This window comes from Lissotriton helveticus, chromosome 3_2 (assembly GCF_964261635.1).
Source record: "Lissotriton helveticus chromosome 3_2, aLisHel1.1, whole genome shotgun sequence".
Taxonomy (NCBI): Eukaryota; Metazoa; Chordata; class Amphibia; order Caudata; family Salamandridae; genus Lissotriton; species Lissotriton helveticus.
The window spans coordinates 475,454,835-475,474,560 of NC_136062.1; the positions used below are offsets into that span (position 1 = coordinate 475,454,835).

At 47.8% G+C, this 19,726-nt stretch overlaps 1 protein-coding gene across 1 annotated transcript in view; it reads right to left on the reverse strand.

Moving 5' to 3' along the window:
- PEX16 (peroxisomal biogenesis factor 16) overlaps positions 1–19,726 on the reverse strand; it is a 152,861-nt gene that overhangs the window by 15,621 nt on the left and 117,514 nt on the right. The window contains exon 9 of the mRNA XM_078684387.1: positions 2,524–2,643. Coding sequence (XP_078540513.1) covers positions 2,524–2,643 — 120 coding nt within the window. The remainder of the gene's footprint in view (positions 1–2,523; positions 2,644–19,726) is intronic.

The following is a 19,726-nucleotide window of genomic DNA, read 5'->3' on the forward strand; positions in this document are numbered from 1 at the left end:
TAGCACCCTTGAAAAACCATCTCACCAATCAAAACAATAAAAAGGCCCCATGCTTCAATGATGACCTTAAGAAATCCAAAAAGCTATGCCGCACGCTTGAGAAGACATGGAGAAAAAACCCAACCTCCGACAACATGACCACCCTCAAGGCAGCCACCCGCAAACACCACCAGCTGATCCGATCCACGAAGAAATCAGCATTCAAGAAACGACTTGACAACAACGCCCATAACAGCAAGGAACTATTCAACATCGTCAAAGAATTCACCAACCCCACTGCAGCCTCAAACGACATCACTCCCTCCCAAGACCTCTGCGATTCGTTATCCTCCTTCTTCTACAACAAAATTGCCGACATACACAACAGCTTCGAAAACAGCTCAAACAGACAACCCTCTCCACCCCCCTCAGAACCTAAACCGACCTCTAACTACCTCAGCGCCTGGAACCCAATGACTGGTGAAGACACCATCCGCCTCATGAACTCTATCCACTCTGGATCCCCAACCGACCCATGTCCCCACCACATCTTCAATAAAGCAGAATCCATCATCGCACCCCATCTCCGTGATATCATCAACTGCTCCATCTCTGCCACCTTCCCAGAAAGCTGGAAACATGCCGAAGTCAGCGCCCTCCTGAAGAAACCCACAGCAGACCCATCTGAACTTAAAAACTACCGCCCCATATCCCTCCTCCCATTCCCGGCCAAAGTCATCGAGAAAGCCGTCAATAGCCAACTCGCCGCCTTCCTTGAATCCAACAACTCCCTCGATCCCTCACAGTCCGGCTTTCGAGCCAAACACAGCACCGAAACCGCCCTCATCGCAGCAACAGACGACATCCGAACACTACTGGACAACGGAGAAACAGTGGCCCTCATCCTACTCGACCTTTCCGCTGCCTTCGACACAGTATGTCATAGCACACTCATACAACGCCTCAACAATGTCGGAATACAAGGAAAAGCTTTGGATTGGATCATCTCGTTCCTCGCTGGAAGAACCCAGAGAGTCCACCTCCCCCCATTCAAATCAGAGGCCACCGAAGTCATCTGTGGTGTACCACAAGGATCTTCACTCAGCCCCACCCTCTTCAACGTATACATGAGTCCCCTCGCATCCATCGCGCGCCAACACAACCTCAACATCATCTCCTACGCAGACGACACCCAACTGATCCTCTCCCTCACCAAAGACCCAAACACCGCCAAAACCAATCTACACGAAGGAATGAAAGAAGTAGCCGAATGGATGAAGAACAGCCGTTAAAAACTTAACTCGGACAAAACGGAAGTCCTCATCTTAGGATCATCCCCCTCTGCCTGGGATGACTCATGGTGGCCACCGGCCCTGGGTACAGCACCCATACCTACAGATCACGCACGTAACCTGGGCTTCATCCTAGACTCCTCCCTCTCGATGACCAGACAAGTCAACGCCGTCTCATCTTCATGCTTCAACATCCTACGCATGCTCAAAAAAATCTTCCGCTGGATCCCCACCGAGACAAGAAAGACAGTCACCCACGCACTGGTCACCAGCCGATTGGATTATGGAAATACCCTTTACGCTGGGACCACAGCCAAACTACAGAAAAAACTCCAACGCATCCAAAACGCCTCAGCCAGACTCATACTCGACATTCCCCGTCATGCTCACATTTCCGGTCACCTGAAGGATCTCCACTGGCTCCCCGTCAACAAGAAAATAACGTTCCGTCTCCTCACCCACGCACACAAGGCCCTCTACGACCTAGGACCCGAATGCCTCAACACACGACTGTCCTTCTACACACCCACCCGCTAACTACGATCGTCCAATAAAGCCCTCACCGCAATTCCGCGCATCCACAGATCCACCATGGGGGGGTAGATCCTTCTCCTATTTAGCGGCCAAAACCTGGAATTCTCTCCCCACTCACCTCCGACTTACACAGAACCACCTCTCCTTCAGAAAGCAACTAAAAACCTGGCTATTCGATAAGGAATGCACCCACCCTCCCTCAAGCGCCTTGAGACCCTCTGGGTGAGTAGTGCGCTATACAAATTCCTGAACTTGAACTTGAACCGTTCACCAAAGAACATCAGAGTAAATCACAGAGAAGCACACTACACACACTTCGCGAAGGTGGGATAGAAGTTAAGTGCCCGGGTGCCAACTTCCAGCTCCTTGAGAAAATCAGCCTTTAACAAAAACAGAAAATGTACCTTCACCCACCTCATGAAGCCTGAAGAAAAGACACCACAATAACATCACAGGAATGCCCACCAACCAGAGCAAGGTTATCAAAGTTAGTTCCACTGAGGCAACTACCAACCATCCTTCCCTCTGGATCTTCATCCAATCACAGAGATGGGGCGTGTCTCCTAGTCCTTCTCGCTCTTAAAAATTGGGGCATGGCCCAAACAGAGCGGTGTTCTCCCACTAAAAAACAAAAAGCCACAGTCTCACAGACTCCTTCTCCACCCGCCCCCCCACCTGACCCCACTGCGAGGAACAGCGTAAGACAGCGGGCTCTTACTCAGCATATCGGTCGTAGAAGGGAGAACGCAGCATGTAGTAGAGCAGCAATATGCTTCGCCTCCTCAGCTCCGAGCGCTCTCTCCGGTTCAAGGCCTTCATGTCGCCTACTAAAGTAAGACTGCAAAAACAAGAGAAGCAGAGTTGAAACAAGGTGGGGAGCAAGAAAGGGAATTAAGAACTGATAACAGAATGGAGCAGAGAAGAATGGGCAAGAAGAGGGTGTTCACATTTGAAAAAGGGAAACACTGAGCCAAAGCACAAGTGAGAGAGGAAGAAAGGAAACAAGGGCATGGGGAGAGGATTGTGAGTTGCAGAGGGAACAGTGTTTAAAAGAGAGGGGATAGGGAAGGACAAAATGATGAATGAAGAGAATGAGACAAAAATCATTGTGCAATGTGTAGGGATAATCAGCAATAAAGGGGTGTGCATGAATAAAGTGAAGAAGCAGACAATGGTAGTGGAGGAACATGCGAGGAAGTGATGAAAATCAAGAAGTCGAAGAGGAAAAACAAAGTGAAAGAGGGGAAATGAAGAGAAAGGGTATGGAAGGAGGGTACGTGAGAAAGACATGTGAAATGAGAAAAAGGGGGGCAAGGCTAAAGGATGAGAAGGAAATGGGAATGAGGGAAGAGGGTGGGGAGAGTTTAGGGACATCAGACAGGGAAATGTTAGTAAAAAACAAAACACTGAAGTAGAAGATAAACATAACAAAGTGAACACTCTTCTGTTCGAGAATCAAGACCATGTCCCTGAGGTCAACCAGCATTAATGTACGGGTTTGAAGACCCCCTCAACCCTCTCATTCTATGGCCGTGTGTGAACAGAGTGATGGGTCCCAGAAACAGGAGGGGGGATTTCAAGAAGCTAGCCCCTCCTTTCCCCATCTACTCTACAAAAAAGACTGGGTTCTTTGGTAGTCCTACCCTCACGGCTGAGACCAGATTAGGGCAAAGCATTTGTCTAAAATGCCCCTGATGTTGGACACCTGTAGCCAGGAAGCGCTTCTTGAGACGTATCAGGCGTTGCTCTTAGACTGGTCTTCAGTGCATAAGAACTACGACACAGCCTCTTATCCACCATCTTGTGAATAAGCTGCAGAAAGAGATGTGCTCTAGGGCTGTCTGCAGTATCTCTCTCCTGGAGAATCCTCTCATCAGATCCAGTGTTCTGCAGGCAAACGGATGTCAAGCTACTAGAGACGATTGGCACCAAGGCGCTATGTAAACACAGTATTCACTCCATCATTGGCCAATGGTGATGTACTCTCTGGACCGAGCGCGGAATCCCCTAATACAAAAAGCTTCAGCAATATGCAATGGAGCAGAATATGATGCATGGTGTCTCCTCCTCACTATAAAACCAAATTTCAATGGTCTTGCTACCCTGAAAAGGCAATCTGATATCCCACGTTCTACCACTCATTGACATATAACCGGTGGGGTAAGGGGGGGGGGGAGCGAGGGGGTTAGTTCATATTATATACCTTGATATTTTGACATACGGCGGAGGAACTGCTCTTTCTGCAAATAAGCCGTTAATTTTCCTCTTAAATCCAGGTATCTGTTTACCTAACAAGAGCAGTCCTCCACAACAGATGCTGTCCTAGGCAATCTTTGGCCTGCAGGAGACTAGGAAAACATGGCGTCTTTATAGAAAGATAGTGTACCCAAGAGACGAGCCAAGCTACATCTAAAGAAGAGAAACCCCCTGTAGATTCAGAGAATATATAAACCTTGATCAAGGTGCTAGAGGAAGTAACACTAGAGTAAAGACATGAAAATAACTCCGCCATTGGGCAAGAGTCAAGGAGACACGGCTTTCAGGGTAGGGGACGATAAGACGAAACAGACCAAGACGAAAAAGACTATGACAAAGGAAGTATTGCACGAAGGCTACTAAGAGAAACCTTCCTTTAGAATTAGTCGGCTTAAGACACTTGTTAGCTAGTACTGAAATCCTGTCAGAGCTACAATCCACCTGGCTGAGCAGCAAGATAAAAACCTTTTTAAATTCAAGAACTAAGAATTATGCAAAACTCACTGGATGTAGATACAATCCGAGAAGGGAAAAAAAGGTTATCCTGTCTATCAGAAGCAAAAGAGAAGGCTAAGAATTCCCGCATGAGGGTATCCACAAAGTGGCCTTGGTTTCACACACGGAATTTCGGTTTAGTTCCTAAAAGTAAGGTGCGAACACAAGGACAGCCTCCCTGCCCCAAGATCCTTCAAGGATAACCACAGCCCAGTTACAGGGATTGAAAGCTCCAAGGGATTTGGCCAAGAAGGTTTGTGCTCCAACAATCTCAAGAATTATATAGATAGATGGATCTAATAGGGACTCTTTTGTTATGGGTAATCCTTTCTACTTATAACGCCTCTAGCCCACTGCAGGGCAGTAGTCAGAACTATACACAAACAAGGTAAACATGTGCCCTCTAATTATTGTTTGCAATCCATGTCTGATTCTTAAAAAAATACATGTAGTTGATCAATCTGCAGGACTGGCTGAAAGAAAGGAAGTTATTCCTGAAGTCCAAACTGGGACTCATGCATTTGTTGGTTTCTCCACAGACTGAACCTAGCAAGAGGAAAGTTCCCCCGGAAAAGAAGATGTGCTTGGGGCGTCGTGAGCGGTTGTGTTCATCTTAGTAACCGGTACAGACATACATAGTGTGCTGAGTTTGCGTCTCCTCCTGATGTGCATTCAGGATCCAGGAGTGGTCTTGTTGGCATGAGTCGATCTTACAAGGGAAGCTCGATGCAAACACACAAGCTGCTTGTTTTATGCCAACACCATGGTCCTAATTGATAGGACACCAGTGAGCCTACAGCAAGGTCTGAGTTATCTGGAAATGTCGTCACAGGCAAAGAGCCTTATGGTTAACTTATCGAAGGCAAAGTCCTTGGCTTGTTCCACGACACAATCAGGTACCAATGGTGAGTGAATGAGGCACATTGGAAGCCGTTGGCACTTCGCATCGTCTGGGTCTCACTTTTGATAATAAATTGAAACGGAGTCTTAAGTTCTCAGAAAAAAAAAGAGTTTGGCTGGTTTTCTGGCGCCAAAATGTAACCAGGTCTTTGATGCTGCTCTCGTTTAACCTACAGGAAGGACTACTTGGCAAACTTATAGATAATCCTCACTTTGTGAAATTTGGTTTCCAGGCTGGATGAGGTAAACCCCTGATCTGGAGAAAGGCACTCAGTCGGAGTAGCTCAGTTCCTCTTGAAGCTAGAATGCTGAATAATCTCTTAGTCCCGCGTGGGATTGCGCTCTGGAAAGGTATTTAAACCGGAAGCGCCTAGTTTTCAGTGCAACTCCTGATTTTGTTTACTTCACAGTTCAGAGAGAACAACATATTAGAGCTGCTTACAAGAGATATCAAAAGCTTCAAGAGCTTAATTACATCTTGGAGTTATTGGGTTTTAGAGATAATATAATATGTGAAAAGTAACCTGTTTAAAATACCAATCTGCAGTACAAACGCGCAAGAAGAGAAACGATACGCGGATTAGCGCTGCTACACAACAGAGCCATTGTTGGTATGTATGCCCATGGACTTCACCACTGCCAAGAAGGAGTAAGGGAGGGCGGCGTCACTTTACCAGTCTACGATTGACTGTTCCTCCCTGTCAATCCATAGAAAGTCTTGTCTCCTAGCTCTTAGCAAAGGGTGGACTGGGAAATGGTGGAAACTGGTTTACGAGTTTTGATCCCCAGTCTTACAAAATGAGTAAACTGCCTCAAGCTCAGCACATTATAAGCAACTGCCCTGCATGCTTGCAGGTCAGCAGCAGTATCACCTTCAAACGACCTATAGCGCTGAGGCAATGTTTAATGTTTGTACCACTAGCTTTGTTTATAGTGTCCTATGTCAATTTTACACTTTTTATATAACTGTTTGTGTGGTTTACATATATTTTATTTTAGCTGCTGTGCAGCAAGGAAGAACAAAGAGGCGAGTGACTTGAAAAGCAAACTGCACTTCAACACTTAACACAAAAAATGTCGAAGAGTTGTGTCTACACTACAATACCCTGAGACTGTTGAAAACTTTTAAAAATCTTCCAAAGATAGCTCCCAAGGCACCAGAGATTCTGATCTACTCGTCTGGCAACCTACAAATTGGTAGCGTGGTTCATGTTTTTGGTTATAAGTGGAAGTAATTTAATTTCCCCGTTGTTTATAATACTTTTACCCAAAGATGTAAAGCAACCCATTACACTTCGGCTAAATAGATAAATAAACACTAATGTTTTTACATACTCAAGAGTTTTCTACTTTGTATGGCTTGGGTTTTCCTTCACAGACCGAGTTTGTGGCTTTGGAGTTTCTGCACAGTGTAGCTAAGACTTGTTGTCCACCCAGAAAGAGGACAGCTGTATTAACATACAAACAGCAGTCTTCCACAATCATGAAAGACCTACCTTATATTTTTGTGTTGGTATAGAAGAACCTAAAACAATTATGTTACTTTACCTGTAAGCATCTGTTCTTGGGATGTAGAGCTGTAGATTCACATGCCTTGCATACTCCTGGCATCTAGTTTTAGGTCCGGGTGTTTGCAAGTTGTTTTTCTAAGAAAACGTCTTTTCCAGTCACAAGGTAGGGGACTCCTGCTTTCAGTGATAGTGCGCATGCGCATCAACTTCCTTGTTAGATTATTTTCCCTCAGGCGGGTTAGTATGGAGTGAATGTAGTTTAGAGATGTCTATGCGTATGTAATGTGAATAAGAACTACAACAACCACATGTGTCTGGGGAGGAGGGAGGGTGCATGCGACTCTACAGTTATACATGCCAAGTACAGATGCTTACACAGTAAGTAAAATAATCCATTTGAGGCATGTGTGCTGTAGATACACATGCTTTGCATAGACTGTATAGCAGTACTTTCCAAAAGCGGTGGCTAACCAGTGGGTGTTGCAGTTGTTTGAAAAGGTGTTTTTTTTAAGCACTGCTTGTCCTACATTAGCTTGTTGACGAACTAACACATTCACACAATAATGTTTGGTAAACGTGTGTGGTGTGGACCACGTAGCTGCTTTACATATGTTAGCTATGGGAATGTAACTTAAAAAGGCCATAGATGCTCCTATTTTGGGAGTAGAATGTCCTCTAGGAGGTATAGATAAAGTTCTTTTAGCTTTCATATAGCAAGCTTGAATACATTCAACAATCCATCTAGAAATACGGGATTTAGAGATAGGATTTCCTTTATGTGGAGCAAATGCAACAAAAAGTTGTTTTGTGAAAATCTTTTGTTTTAACAATATAGCATAATAGTGCTATTTTGACATCAAGTGTGTGTACAGCTCTTTCTGCTACTAAATCAGGTTGAGGGAAGAACAAAGGTAACTCAACTGATTGATTAATATGAAAAGTAGAAATTACTTTTGGATTGTACGAAGAACCACTCTATCTTTATGAACGTTCTTCTAAAGTTAATACCTTGAGCTCACCAACACGTCTTAATGAAGTGATAGCAATTAGAAAGGCAACCTTCCATGAAATAAACTGTAATGAACAATTGCATAGTGTCTAAAAAGATGGACCCATAAGCCTTGTGAGACAATGTTATGGTTCCAGACAGGTGCAAGCAGTATTATTATTTTAAGGTCTTCCATAAAATCATTAATTACTGAACTTTGAATAAGGATAAATGTCTGTTTTGCAGATATGCAGCTACTGCCGCAAGGTGTAGTCGAATAGATGTGAGGAGGATTCGCCATCGTCCACAAGAACACCCTCAGAGTCTTGACCACCTCCGACGACACCCTCAGCACCGCCGAACACCTGCACTTCCAGATTCACACCGACCCCAACACCACCCTCAGAGGAACCCTCATCTACATACCCCCCCGGACCCCGACCACAGTTCAGCGACTCCATCGCCGACTTTATCAGCATACAAGCCCACGCCTCCACAGGCTACATCCTAATCAGGGACCTGAACTTCCACCTCGAGAACAACTCCCTGATCGACAACCTCGCCAACCTCGGACTCAGACAGCTCGTGACAACACCCACCCACGCCGCCGGTCACACACTTGACCCCATCTTCTCCGCAAGCCCCCATGTCTTCTTCGACCACACCACCGAACCCCAATGGACCGACAATCGCTGCATCCATTTCACCTTCAGGAAGCCCACCACGCACCACCGCACCCAACAGATGCCCCGCCGCTGCTGGGGCAAAGTAACCGAAGTCCAGCTAACCACTACTCTCGTCCAGATTCTACCCGCCAACTCAGACACCGCCGCCCGCAACCTCAGGCAGTGGATCGACGACTGCGCCAACACCCTCGCCCCGCTGAAGACACCCTCCAACAGCCATACCAGCAAGAAAGCCCCCTGTTCACCGAAAACATCCAGGCCTCCAAACAAACGTGCTGAAAACTGGAGAAGAAGTGGATCCGCGATGGAACACCGGACAGCTACGCAGCCCACAAGACCGCCACCCACAGACACCATCTCCTCATCAGATCCGCCAAGAGGGCGTCATCCAAAGATCGCCTAGATAACAACGCACACAACAGCAAAGAGCTCTTCAACATCGTGAAGGGACTCTCCAAACCCTGCTCCAACACCAACGACATCTCACCTTCGCAAGGCCTGTGCGACTCACTGGCCACCTTCTTCCACCGCAAGATCGCCGACATCCACAACAGCTTCAACACCTCAACCACCCCGAGAACCACCGTCCCCACGACGACCACCTGCACCAACCGCCTGCTCTCCTGGACGAGCATCAACGACGAGGAAACCAGCGAGATCATGAACACCATCCACTCAGGATCACCGTTAGACCCTTGCCCTCACCACATTTTCAACAGAGCCAGCACATCCAATCGCACCCCATCTCCGGAAAGTAATCAACATCTCCTTCGAGACAGCAACCTTCCCGGAAAACTGGAAGCACGCCGAGAACAACGCCCTACTCAAGAAACCCAAGGCAGATCCCAAGGACCTCAAGAACTTCCGACCCATCTCTGTGCTCCTATTCCCAGCGAAGGTCACCGAGAAAATCGTCAACAAACAACTGAACCGCTACCTCGAGGCGAACAGCATCCTGGACCCATCCCAGTCCGGGTTCCGCAGCAACCACAGCACCGAATCGCCTTCATTGCCGCCACCGACGACATCAGGACCCTGCTGGACAACGGAGAAACAGCAGCCCTCATCCTCCTGTAACCATCAGCCGCCTTCGACACGGTCTGCCACCGCACACTACGAACACGCCTACACGACGCCGGGATCCAAGAGAAGGCCCTGGACTGGACCACATCCTTCCTCTCCGGCAGGTCTCAAGAGTGTCCACCTCCCACCCTTCCGCTCCAATGCCACCGAGATCATCTGCGGCGTACCCCAGGGCTCATCCCTTAGCCCGACGCTGTTCAACATCTACATGGCACCCCTCGCCCACGTCGCCCGACAGCACGACCTCAACATCATCTCCTATGCCGACGACACCCAGCTGATCCTCTCCCTCACCAAAGACCCTCACACTGCAAAGACCAACCTCCATGAAGGTATGAAGGCCGTCGCCGAATGGATGAGGAACAGCCGACTGAAGCTGAACTCGAACAAGACTGTGGTCCTCATCCTCGGAGCCACCCCTTCAGCCTGGGACGACTCCTGGTGGCGGACAACACTGGGAAAAGCCCCGACGCCCACCGACCACGCACGCAACCTAGGGGTCATCTTCGACTCCACCCTCTCCATGACTGAAGAGGTCAACGCCGTCTCCTCATCCTGCTTCAACACCCTTCGAATGCTCCTAAGGATCTTCAAGTGGATCCCCACCAAAACTAGAAGAACGGTCACCCAGGCCCTAGTCACCAGCAGGCTAGACTACCGAAACGCCCTCTACACAGGAACGTCGGCCAAGCTCCTGAGACGGCTGCAACGCATCCAGAACGCCTCGGCACGTCTGATCCTCAACATCCCTCGCCGCAGCCACATCACACCCCACCTGAGAGACCTGCACTGGCTCCCCGTCAACAAGAGGATCACCTTCAAGCTCCTCATCCACGCACACAAAGCCCTCCATAACACCGGACCAGCATACCTCAACAGACGACTCAGTTTCTACACCCCCGCCCGCCAGCTCCGCTCCGCCAACCTCGCCCTAATCCCCCGCATCCTAAGAACGGCCACCGGCGGCAGATCCTTCTCTCACCTCGCCGCTAAGACCTGGAACACCCTCCCCATTAACCTACGGCAGACCCAAGACCTACTCGCCTTCAGAAGACTCCTCAAGACCTGGCTCTTCGATCAGTAGCAGCTCCCTCTGCTCACCCCCTCCCCCAGCGCCTTGAGACCCTCACGGGTATGTAGAGCGCTTTACAAGTGACCTGACTGATTGATTGGTTATGCCAGCTTGCTGTAAATTCAAAAGATAACAAGTAATAATATTTTGTATCGATGCATCCAGTGGATCAATATAACAAACCTTTTCTACTCTGCTGCATTCCACGCCCTAGTGGTAGGCATTCTTGCCTCTTTAATAATTGTCATACGATTTGTTGATAGGTTTAGGTATCCAAACTCTATGACATCAGAAGCCAATTCGCTGGGTTGAGCTCCTTGGGGTTTGGATGTCTGATTTCTCCATGGGTCTGTGTGAGAAGGTTGGAAGTGAGGTGCAGCTTCTGATGTGGAACCACTGACCGTTCTAGTAGTGTGGTGAACAATGGTTGATGAGCCCATGGGGGAGCCACTTGAATCAGTGCGAGTGATGTCTGCCTGAGTTTCCGAACCAGAAATAGAAGGAGAGCTAGAGGCGGAAAAGCGTAAGCAAATATCCCGGACCAGGTCATCCATAGGGCATTGCCTTTGGACAGATGACATGGGAAACTGGATGCGAAGTTTAGGCATTTTGAGTTTTCTGCTTGTGGCAAAAAGGTCTTTTTGTGGGAAACCCCATTCTTGGAAGTATGGAAGGAGAACTTGGGGATGAAGTTCCCATTCGTGTACATGCTGCCGCATTCTGCTGAGGAGGTCGGCAAACTGGTTGTGCATGACTGGAAGGTGTTCTGACAGAAGATGAACTTTGTGATGTATTGACCAACGCCAAAAGGACTGAGAGAGGAGTGACTGCTGCAGAGAGTGTCCCCTCCCCTGTTTTTGTTCATAGTACACAGCTTTCATATTGTCCGTCCAGACTGACAACTTTTCCTACTAGGTGAGGGTGAAAAGCTTTTAGTGCTGGTGGAACAGCTGAAAGCTCCAAGTAATGGATGTGGAGACTCCTGTATTTGGTGTCTCATAAACCCTGAATTATTAGATGTAGGGAGATGGGCACTGAACCTGTGAGAGACGCATCTGCTGTTACTACGACTTGTGGAATGGGGTCGATGAAAGCCCGCCCTTTTGATAGGTTTTGTGTGTTCCACCACTGCAGAGAGCTGTCTACCAACACTAGATCTGTTAATTGACCCTGTGATTGATTCCAGTGACGTGCTAAGCATTCATGTAGAGAACGCAAGTGTAATTTTGCGTGAGGCACTATTGCAATGCACAATGTCGTCATCCCTAACAGTTGCATGAAAGTTTTGACTGTTAGGCAATGGTTGTTTTGAAACTGTAGTGATAAAGTTTGAAAGTTTTGAATTCTGGCTGCACTGGGAGAGGCTGGAGCTGTGTGAGTGTTTAGCGTTGCTCCCAGATATGGTTTCAGTTGTGAGGGTTGAAGATTGGACTTTTGTGTGTCGACTGTAAATCTTAATTGATGTAGAAGGATTATGGTATCTTGAGCGTGTAGTAAACACTTCTGCTGTGTGTTGGCTTTGATGAGCCAATCATCTAGATATGAGAAGACATGAATTTGTTGTCTTCTTAAATGAGCTGCTACTACTGCTAGACATTTTGTGAATACTCAGTGCAGTAGTCACTCCGAATGGGAGTACTTTGAATTTATAGTGATTTCCTGCCATCACAAATCTGAGATATTTGCGATGCGCTGGGTGGATAGGAATATGGAAGTATGCATCCTTTAAGTCTAGTGTGGACATAAAATTTCCTTGTTGTAGAAATGAAAGCACTTGTTAAAGGGTAACCATCTGACAGCATGTATAGGTTTAACATTCTGAGGTCTAAGATTGGTCTTAGATAACCATCTTTTTGGGGGATTAGGAAGTAAAGTGAGTAAACTCCTGCTCCTTGGTGTTGTAAGGAACTGATCTTTAGCTCCTTTATTAGAAGAGCTTGTACTTCTTGTTTTAGGAGATGTTGGTGTTGCAGCAGGAGTTTGTGAATGCGAGGTGGAATATTGCCTGGTGAGCTCCAGGCAATAACCATGTTGGATAATGTTCAACACCCATTTGTCTGTTGTGATGGATTGCCAAATGGGAAGACATTGTTGTAATCTTCCCCCGACAGGTGATGAATGGTCGGGGGGAAGTGCTAGCAAGCCACTGCTCGTTAGTGGATGGAGAGGTGCGTGTGGGTGTACCTCTACCTCTCCCCTTACAATTGTTCCCTCTGTATCCCCCTTTGTAGAATCCTCTAGGGCAGGATGATAGTGTTGGAGTCTTGTATGAAGATGCGGCCGCATCGGTGGTGTTAGTTTCAAAGCCTCGTCTGTAAAAGGAGCCACAAAGGAACCTCTGGTAGAAGGAGATTGAAGTGCTCTCATAGATTTAGCCACTTCTGTATCCTTTTTCATCTTTAAGGGATTGGTCTATTTGAGGCCCAAACGAGGCGTTCCTTATCAAAAGGGGCATTAAGAATGGTTTGCTGAACTTCTGGTTTGAAACCATAAATTCTGAGCCGCGCAGGTCTCCTGAGCAGAATGCTAGTGTTGATTCCTCTAGCTGCAGTCGCTGCAGCATCGAATGCACACCTGATAGAGGGATTCGAAATACGTTTACCGTTCATGTACTATTTCCCGACTCCTCTTTTTGTGTTCTTCTGGGAGATATTGTAATAATTCTTCCATTTCATCCCAGTGAGCTCTATCGTATCTGGGCAACAGACCCTGTGGGTTAGCTGTACGCCAATGACTGGCTGATTGAGCAGTTACTCTCTTCCCTGGCGCATCTATCGGTTTGGATTCTCTATCAAGGTGGTGCTTCCTCTGATGTTTGTAAAATTGCCCGCTTATGGGCATTAGAGACCACTAGGGAGTCCAAAAGGCAACTGACCCCTAATAAAAACTGGGCCAGAAGGGGAGGCGAGTTATATTTTTTGTCCACACTAGGTGTTAGTACGCGCACTCTAACTGGGTCTTTAAAAATATATTGACAATATATTTCATCTTACCTTTCAGCATAGGCAACTTTTGTGTTGCTTCGTGTGTGTTTTTTCTAAGGTTTTAATAGGAAATCTTCTAGTGCTTCTGTATGTAAAGGCACTGCGTGGTAATTGGCCACCCTAGCAATCAACTCCTGATATGCGGTATCATCATCAGGAGGGGATGGTTTTGCTGGGTATATATATATATCCGGGTCTGGATCCTGAGGTGCATCTATATTGTAGTCACCCCATGGATCTGGTGATGGCTGATTATAATTGTCGTCATCCTCTCCTAGATCAGGATTTGTGTTAGGAGAACATAATGGTGTGATGTGTAGAGGATCTGTATCTGGTGTAAGGGTATTGGTGAAGAAGGTGGAGGGGTTTGAGGAATGTTACCATGTCCTTTTTCGTCTTCTGAGGGATTTTGTATTCAGTGTCTGCCTTCCTCTTTGAAGGTATTACTTATTTAGCTGTTATGTCTCCAGAATCAGGATGTATATGAATCTTCTTTTGTTTTGTATCCAGCTTTTTTCATTTTTTCCAAAATCGGCTCCGGTGGCTTTTAGGGAGCATCTTTTTGTTTTGGTGCCAAGCTGGATTTGGCTCTTTTCTCCTTCGATCCAGAATGCTTCTGAACCGAAGGGGTACCATCTCGGCTCGTGCTTGACTTGCTGTTTCGGTGCTGAGCGGGAAGTCGGGGTGTTTGTATCAGAATCTTGGTGCCTACAACGGCCTGATGGCAGTTGTGGCCCAACAGCCTTTGGTTTAGTGGACACTGGTTTGGTGGGTAAAGGGGCTTTGGTACTCACGGCACGCTGTGCAGCTGGACCATCCTGGGACTCCAGTGTGATCTCCAACTCGGAATCGGAGTCCTGAAGGGAGAAGGCCTCTTCTTCCGCTAACGACGCTACCATCTCGTCTTGCTCAATATCTCCTCCGAAGATATCAGGGGTGTCCTCAATAGTTTGCCGCTGCACGTCTCTCCGTCGAGCCCGACAGTCCCGAAGAGTCTTTTTGTGTTAGAACAAATCGACACGCATCGTAGTCTTCCTCTTTATGTTCCGGGAAGAGACAGAGGTTACAGACCTTATGCTGGTCGGTGAGCAGGTATTTCGAATGGCATTGAATGAATGTGGAATTTATATTGCGTGACTTTGCCCGGAGGCGTCAAGGCGCATAGGATGGAAAACAGCTGAGTGAAATGTGTACACAGATGAAGGGTTACAGGTAGGCTTCTGCGAAGAGCTACGTTTTTAGACCTTTACGGAACAAGTCTAGGGATGCCAGGCCCTTAAGTTCTGCAGGAAGCAAGTTCCAGAGTTTCGGGGCCAGGGAAAAAAAAGCCTTCCCTCCCCATCTGGCCCTAACGGTCCGAGGGACAGACAGAAGGTTTTTATTGGCGGAACGCAGGGCCCTGCCCGGGGTGTAGAGGGACATAAGATAGCTAATGTCTACTGCACCAGATCCGTGAAGAGCACGGAAAGTAAGAATAAGAACCTTGAAGTTTATCCTGGCCTGCACAGGAAGCCAGTGAAGGTTCTTTCTAATCAGGGATCCTGAGGACCGTCTGGGAGCATCAACAACAAACCTTGCTGCTGCATTCTGGACAACTTGTAAGCGATGGACCAGTCTTTTGCTAATGCCCAGATATAGGGCGTTACAATAGTCCAGACGAGGGGAGCTGAGAGCCACCGAGACTTGTTTGCATGCTTCCGGGGAGAGATAGTGTGTAAGTTTTCTCAGAATCCTTAGGACACCACAGCAAGTAGAGACAGTCCTGTTAACTTGCTTATCAAAGGAGAGTGTGGAGTCGAGGATAACACCCAGATTACGAGCAACAAGAGAGGGCTTGGGGCATGTTCCAAGGGCAATGGGCCACCAGTCGGCCGACCAGACATCTTGTTTACCTCCAAAGATGAGGACCTCGGTCTTTTCCCCATTTAATTTGAGGAAATTAGAGGTCATCCAACCTGCTACTGCTTCCATACAATTCCTGAAATTAGAGGCCGTGTTCTCCACAGATTGCGAGAGGGAGACCATGATCTGGGTGTCGTCAGCGTACAGAATTGAAAAGACATCCGTTCCATCAGAGGAAGGCTGGACGCTGGGCTTTGAATTAGATGTCGATCGAAGAAACAAGCTGGGCCCAAAGGCCGCAGTTAGCTTTTTCAATTAGAGAGTTAGAGTTTTCATAAATTTCAACACAAAAAAGGTGGAAGACGCTATTGCAACAATACTGATGAGGGTAGAGTGAATTGTGCACCGAAGGGATCCCTACTGACTGTTTCAAATCGGTGCACTGCAATATACGTCCGAACCTGATGGCGGAAAGAAAGGAATGTGCTACTTACCAGTATGCATCTGTTCTTGGCATGTAGGGCTGCTGATATTCATATCTGTGCATAGATCGCCGCCTAGTGTTGGGTTCGGATGATTGCACATTGTTGTCCTGGAAGAGTCTTCGAAGTATCACGAGATAGGTGGCTCCTCCTTCGGACTACAGTGCGCATGGGCATCGTCTCCATCCTCAGATTGTTTTTCGCCATTGTGGCAGAGATGGAGTATAGTACAGTAAGAGATGTCCATGCAAAGAGTGAATGCTGCAGCTGCGACAGGCACCGGGGAGGCGGGTGGGCGATATGAATGTCGGCAGCCCTACATGCCAAGAACAGATGCATACTGGTAAGTAGCATATTCCGTTCGAGGCATGTGGGCTGCTGAATTCATATCTGTGCATAGAATGTATAGCAGTATCTCCCCTAGCGGTGGCTACCTGTGTCAGCTGCAGCAGTCTGGAAAAGAGTTTTGTGAACAGCCTGTCCTACAGCAGCTTGCTGTTTTGAATGTACATCTACACAATAGTGTTTTGTAAATGTATGTGTGGTTCACCATGTGTCTGCTCTACAGATTTCGTGTAAAGGAATATTATCTAGGAAAGCCATGGATGTCCCTAGCTTGCGTGTGGAATGCGCTCTAGGGGGAACTGTTAAGGTGCGTTTTGCCTTTAAATAACATATTTGAATGCACTTAACAATCCATCTGGCTATACCTGATTTTGAAATAGGGTTTCCTTTGTGTTGCGGTGAGAAAGCAACAAACAACTTTTTCGTTTTTCGAAATGCCTTAGTTCTGTCTATATAGTATAGCAGAGCTCTTTTGACATCTAGAGTATGCAAGGCCCTTTCAGCAACTGTCTGTGGATTTTGAAAGAACACTGGCAGTTCTATGGTTTGATTTATATGGAAATGGGACACCACCTTTGGCATGAATTTAGGGTTTGTTCTGAGAACTACTCTATTTGCATGTACTTGAATGAATGGCTCTTGAATAGTGAGTGCTTGCAGCTTGCTAACTCTTCAAAGCGAAGTAATGGCAACAAGGAAATCCACTTTCCAAGTAAGAAATTGTATTTCGCATGAGTGTAGTGGTTCAAAAGGTGGTCCCATAAGTCTGGTTAAAAAAATGTTTAGATTCCAGACTGGTGAAGGTGGGTGTCGTGGTGGAATAACTCGTTTAAGTCCCTCCATGAATGCTTTAATTGCTGGCACTCTAAACAGTGAAAGGTGTTGCCTGTTTTGAAGATATGCTGCTAACGCAGCTAAATGTATCCTGATGGATGAATAGGCTACATTGCAACGTTGTAGGTGCAAGAGATAGCAAATGATGTCTTGAGTAGAAGTATCAAGTGGGTTAATGTCATTGTTACTACAGTAAATGACGAAACGTTTCCACTTTGATGCATAACATGCTCTGGTAGTGGGTTTTCTTGCCTCTTTGATAATATTCATGCAGTCTGGAGGCAAGTTGAGGTATCCAAACTCCAGGACTTCAGGAGCCAGATCGCCAGGTTCAGCTGTTGCGGGTCTGGGTGTTGGATTTCTCCATGGCTCTGAGTTAGAAGATTAGGCGTGAGTCGCGGTCTTTGATGAGGCACCACTGACAGTTCTAGGAACGTTGTGTACCATGGTTGCCTCGTCCATGTGGGAGCAACTAGGATCAGTGTCAGCGAATGTTGGCGCAATTTGCGTGCCACCAGCGGTATTAGTGGAGCTGGGGGAAAAGCATATGCAAATTTGCCTGACCAGTTCATCCATATCGCATTGCCCTGCGACTGCGGATGTGGGAACCTGGCGGCAAAGTACTGGCATTTTGCGTTTTCGCTTGTAGCAAACAGATCTATCTCCGGGTGTCCCCACTTCCGGAAGAATGGTTGGAGCACTGTGGGGTGAACCTCCCATTCGTGCATCTGTTGACTGTGCCTGCTAAGGGGACCTCCCTCTTGGGAGATAGGGTAGGGAGCGATATTACCAAGAGGCCTATTTTTCATATTTTCAATAGAACGTCGACGTTCTGCCCTACGCTCCGACAGGGAGTTCTCCTTATCCACATCACCCACATCGCCATGTGCCCGTGAGAAATAATTATCAAGAGTCCCATTTCTAAGTCCACCCGCCTTCGCCGGTGTTCCCTCCATAGCTGATGTCGACATGTCCACTACCTATATCAGGGTCCACTGGCACAGCCGAAGACCTGCAGACGAAAGAGTGGGCCCAGCCCAGCCTACTCCGGCCTACGAGGGCCCGCCCTTTGCCCGGGCTTCTCCCGGTCGCTCCCGCGCAGCGGGGCAAAGCCGGTTAATATGTGTGTGGTCTGGGGAAGAAGAGGGGGGAGCCTGCAGGGAGAGCTGCCCAGGTGGCTTCAATGAGGGCGGGCGGGCGCTCCTGGGACAGGTAGTCCTGCGCCTCCGCCTGCTCGCAGCCCTGCAAGTTTGCTTCCCCCACGACGCGGGACCCGCGTAGCGGGTACCGCTAGCCGCTGACAGACACAAAGGGGAGAGAAGTCAGTTCCGCTGCCACTAGCAATCCGCTGCCAGGGAAATGGTTCGCAAGGTATCCCACTGGTAGCCCGGTTCAGCTGCCTTTTCTTCAGTCCAGTGAGGGAGGAGCCTGCAGGGAGAGCTGCCCAGGTGGCTTCAATGAGGGCGGGCGGGCGCTCCTGGGACAGGTAGTCCTGCGCCTCCGCCTGCTCGCAGCCTTGCAAGTTTGCTTCCCCCACGACGCGGGACCCGCGTAGCGGGTACCGCTAGCCGCTGACAGACACAAAGGGGAGAGAAGTCAGTTCCGCTGCCACTAGCAATCCGCTGCCAGGGAAATGGTTCGCAAGGTATCCCCACTGTTTGGTGTTAGTGGAGGATCTATTTGCATTGCCTCCACGACCCCTTCCTTTGGTATTATTTCCTCTGTATCCACCCCTGTTCGTGTTTTTGTTGTATGTGGATTGCGTGTTACCCTTGTAGGTGGAGGATTGCTGTGATGCATTACTTCGCGCTCCTCCTCTATAATTGGAGCGACGAAAGGAGCCCCAGTGTTGTAGGGACTGGAGAGCTCCCATGGACTTTGCTGTTTCTGCGTCCTTTTTCATTTTGTCCAGAATTGAATCAACTGCTGGACCAAATAAAAAGTCTGGGTTGATGGGCTGATTAAGAATTGTGGATTGAACTTCATTCTTAAAGCCTGATATGCGAAGCCATGCGTGGCGTCTTAGCAGCACGCTTGTATTGATGGATCTGGCAGCTGTGTCTGCCGCGTCTAGGGCACATTTAATTGAGGCATTAGTGATGAGCTTCCCCTCCTGTATAAGTTCATCTGCCTGCTGTTTGTAAGGATCAGGTAAGTGTTGGAGTATTTCTTCTAAGCTGTCATAGTGCGCCCTGTCATATCTGGCCAGCAAGGCCTGTGTATTGGCAATTCTTTAAGAGTTTGCTGCTTGAGCTGCTACTCTTTTGTCTGATGCTTCAAATATCTTTGACTCCTTGTCTGGAGGAGCGGCCTCTACAGTAGTTTGGGAGTTTGCCCGTTTACGTGCGTTGGATACCACTAGGGAGTCTAGGGGTAGCTGCCCCTTGATGTATGTAGGATCTATAGGCGCAGCCCTATATTTCTTTTCAATTCTAGGGTGTAT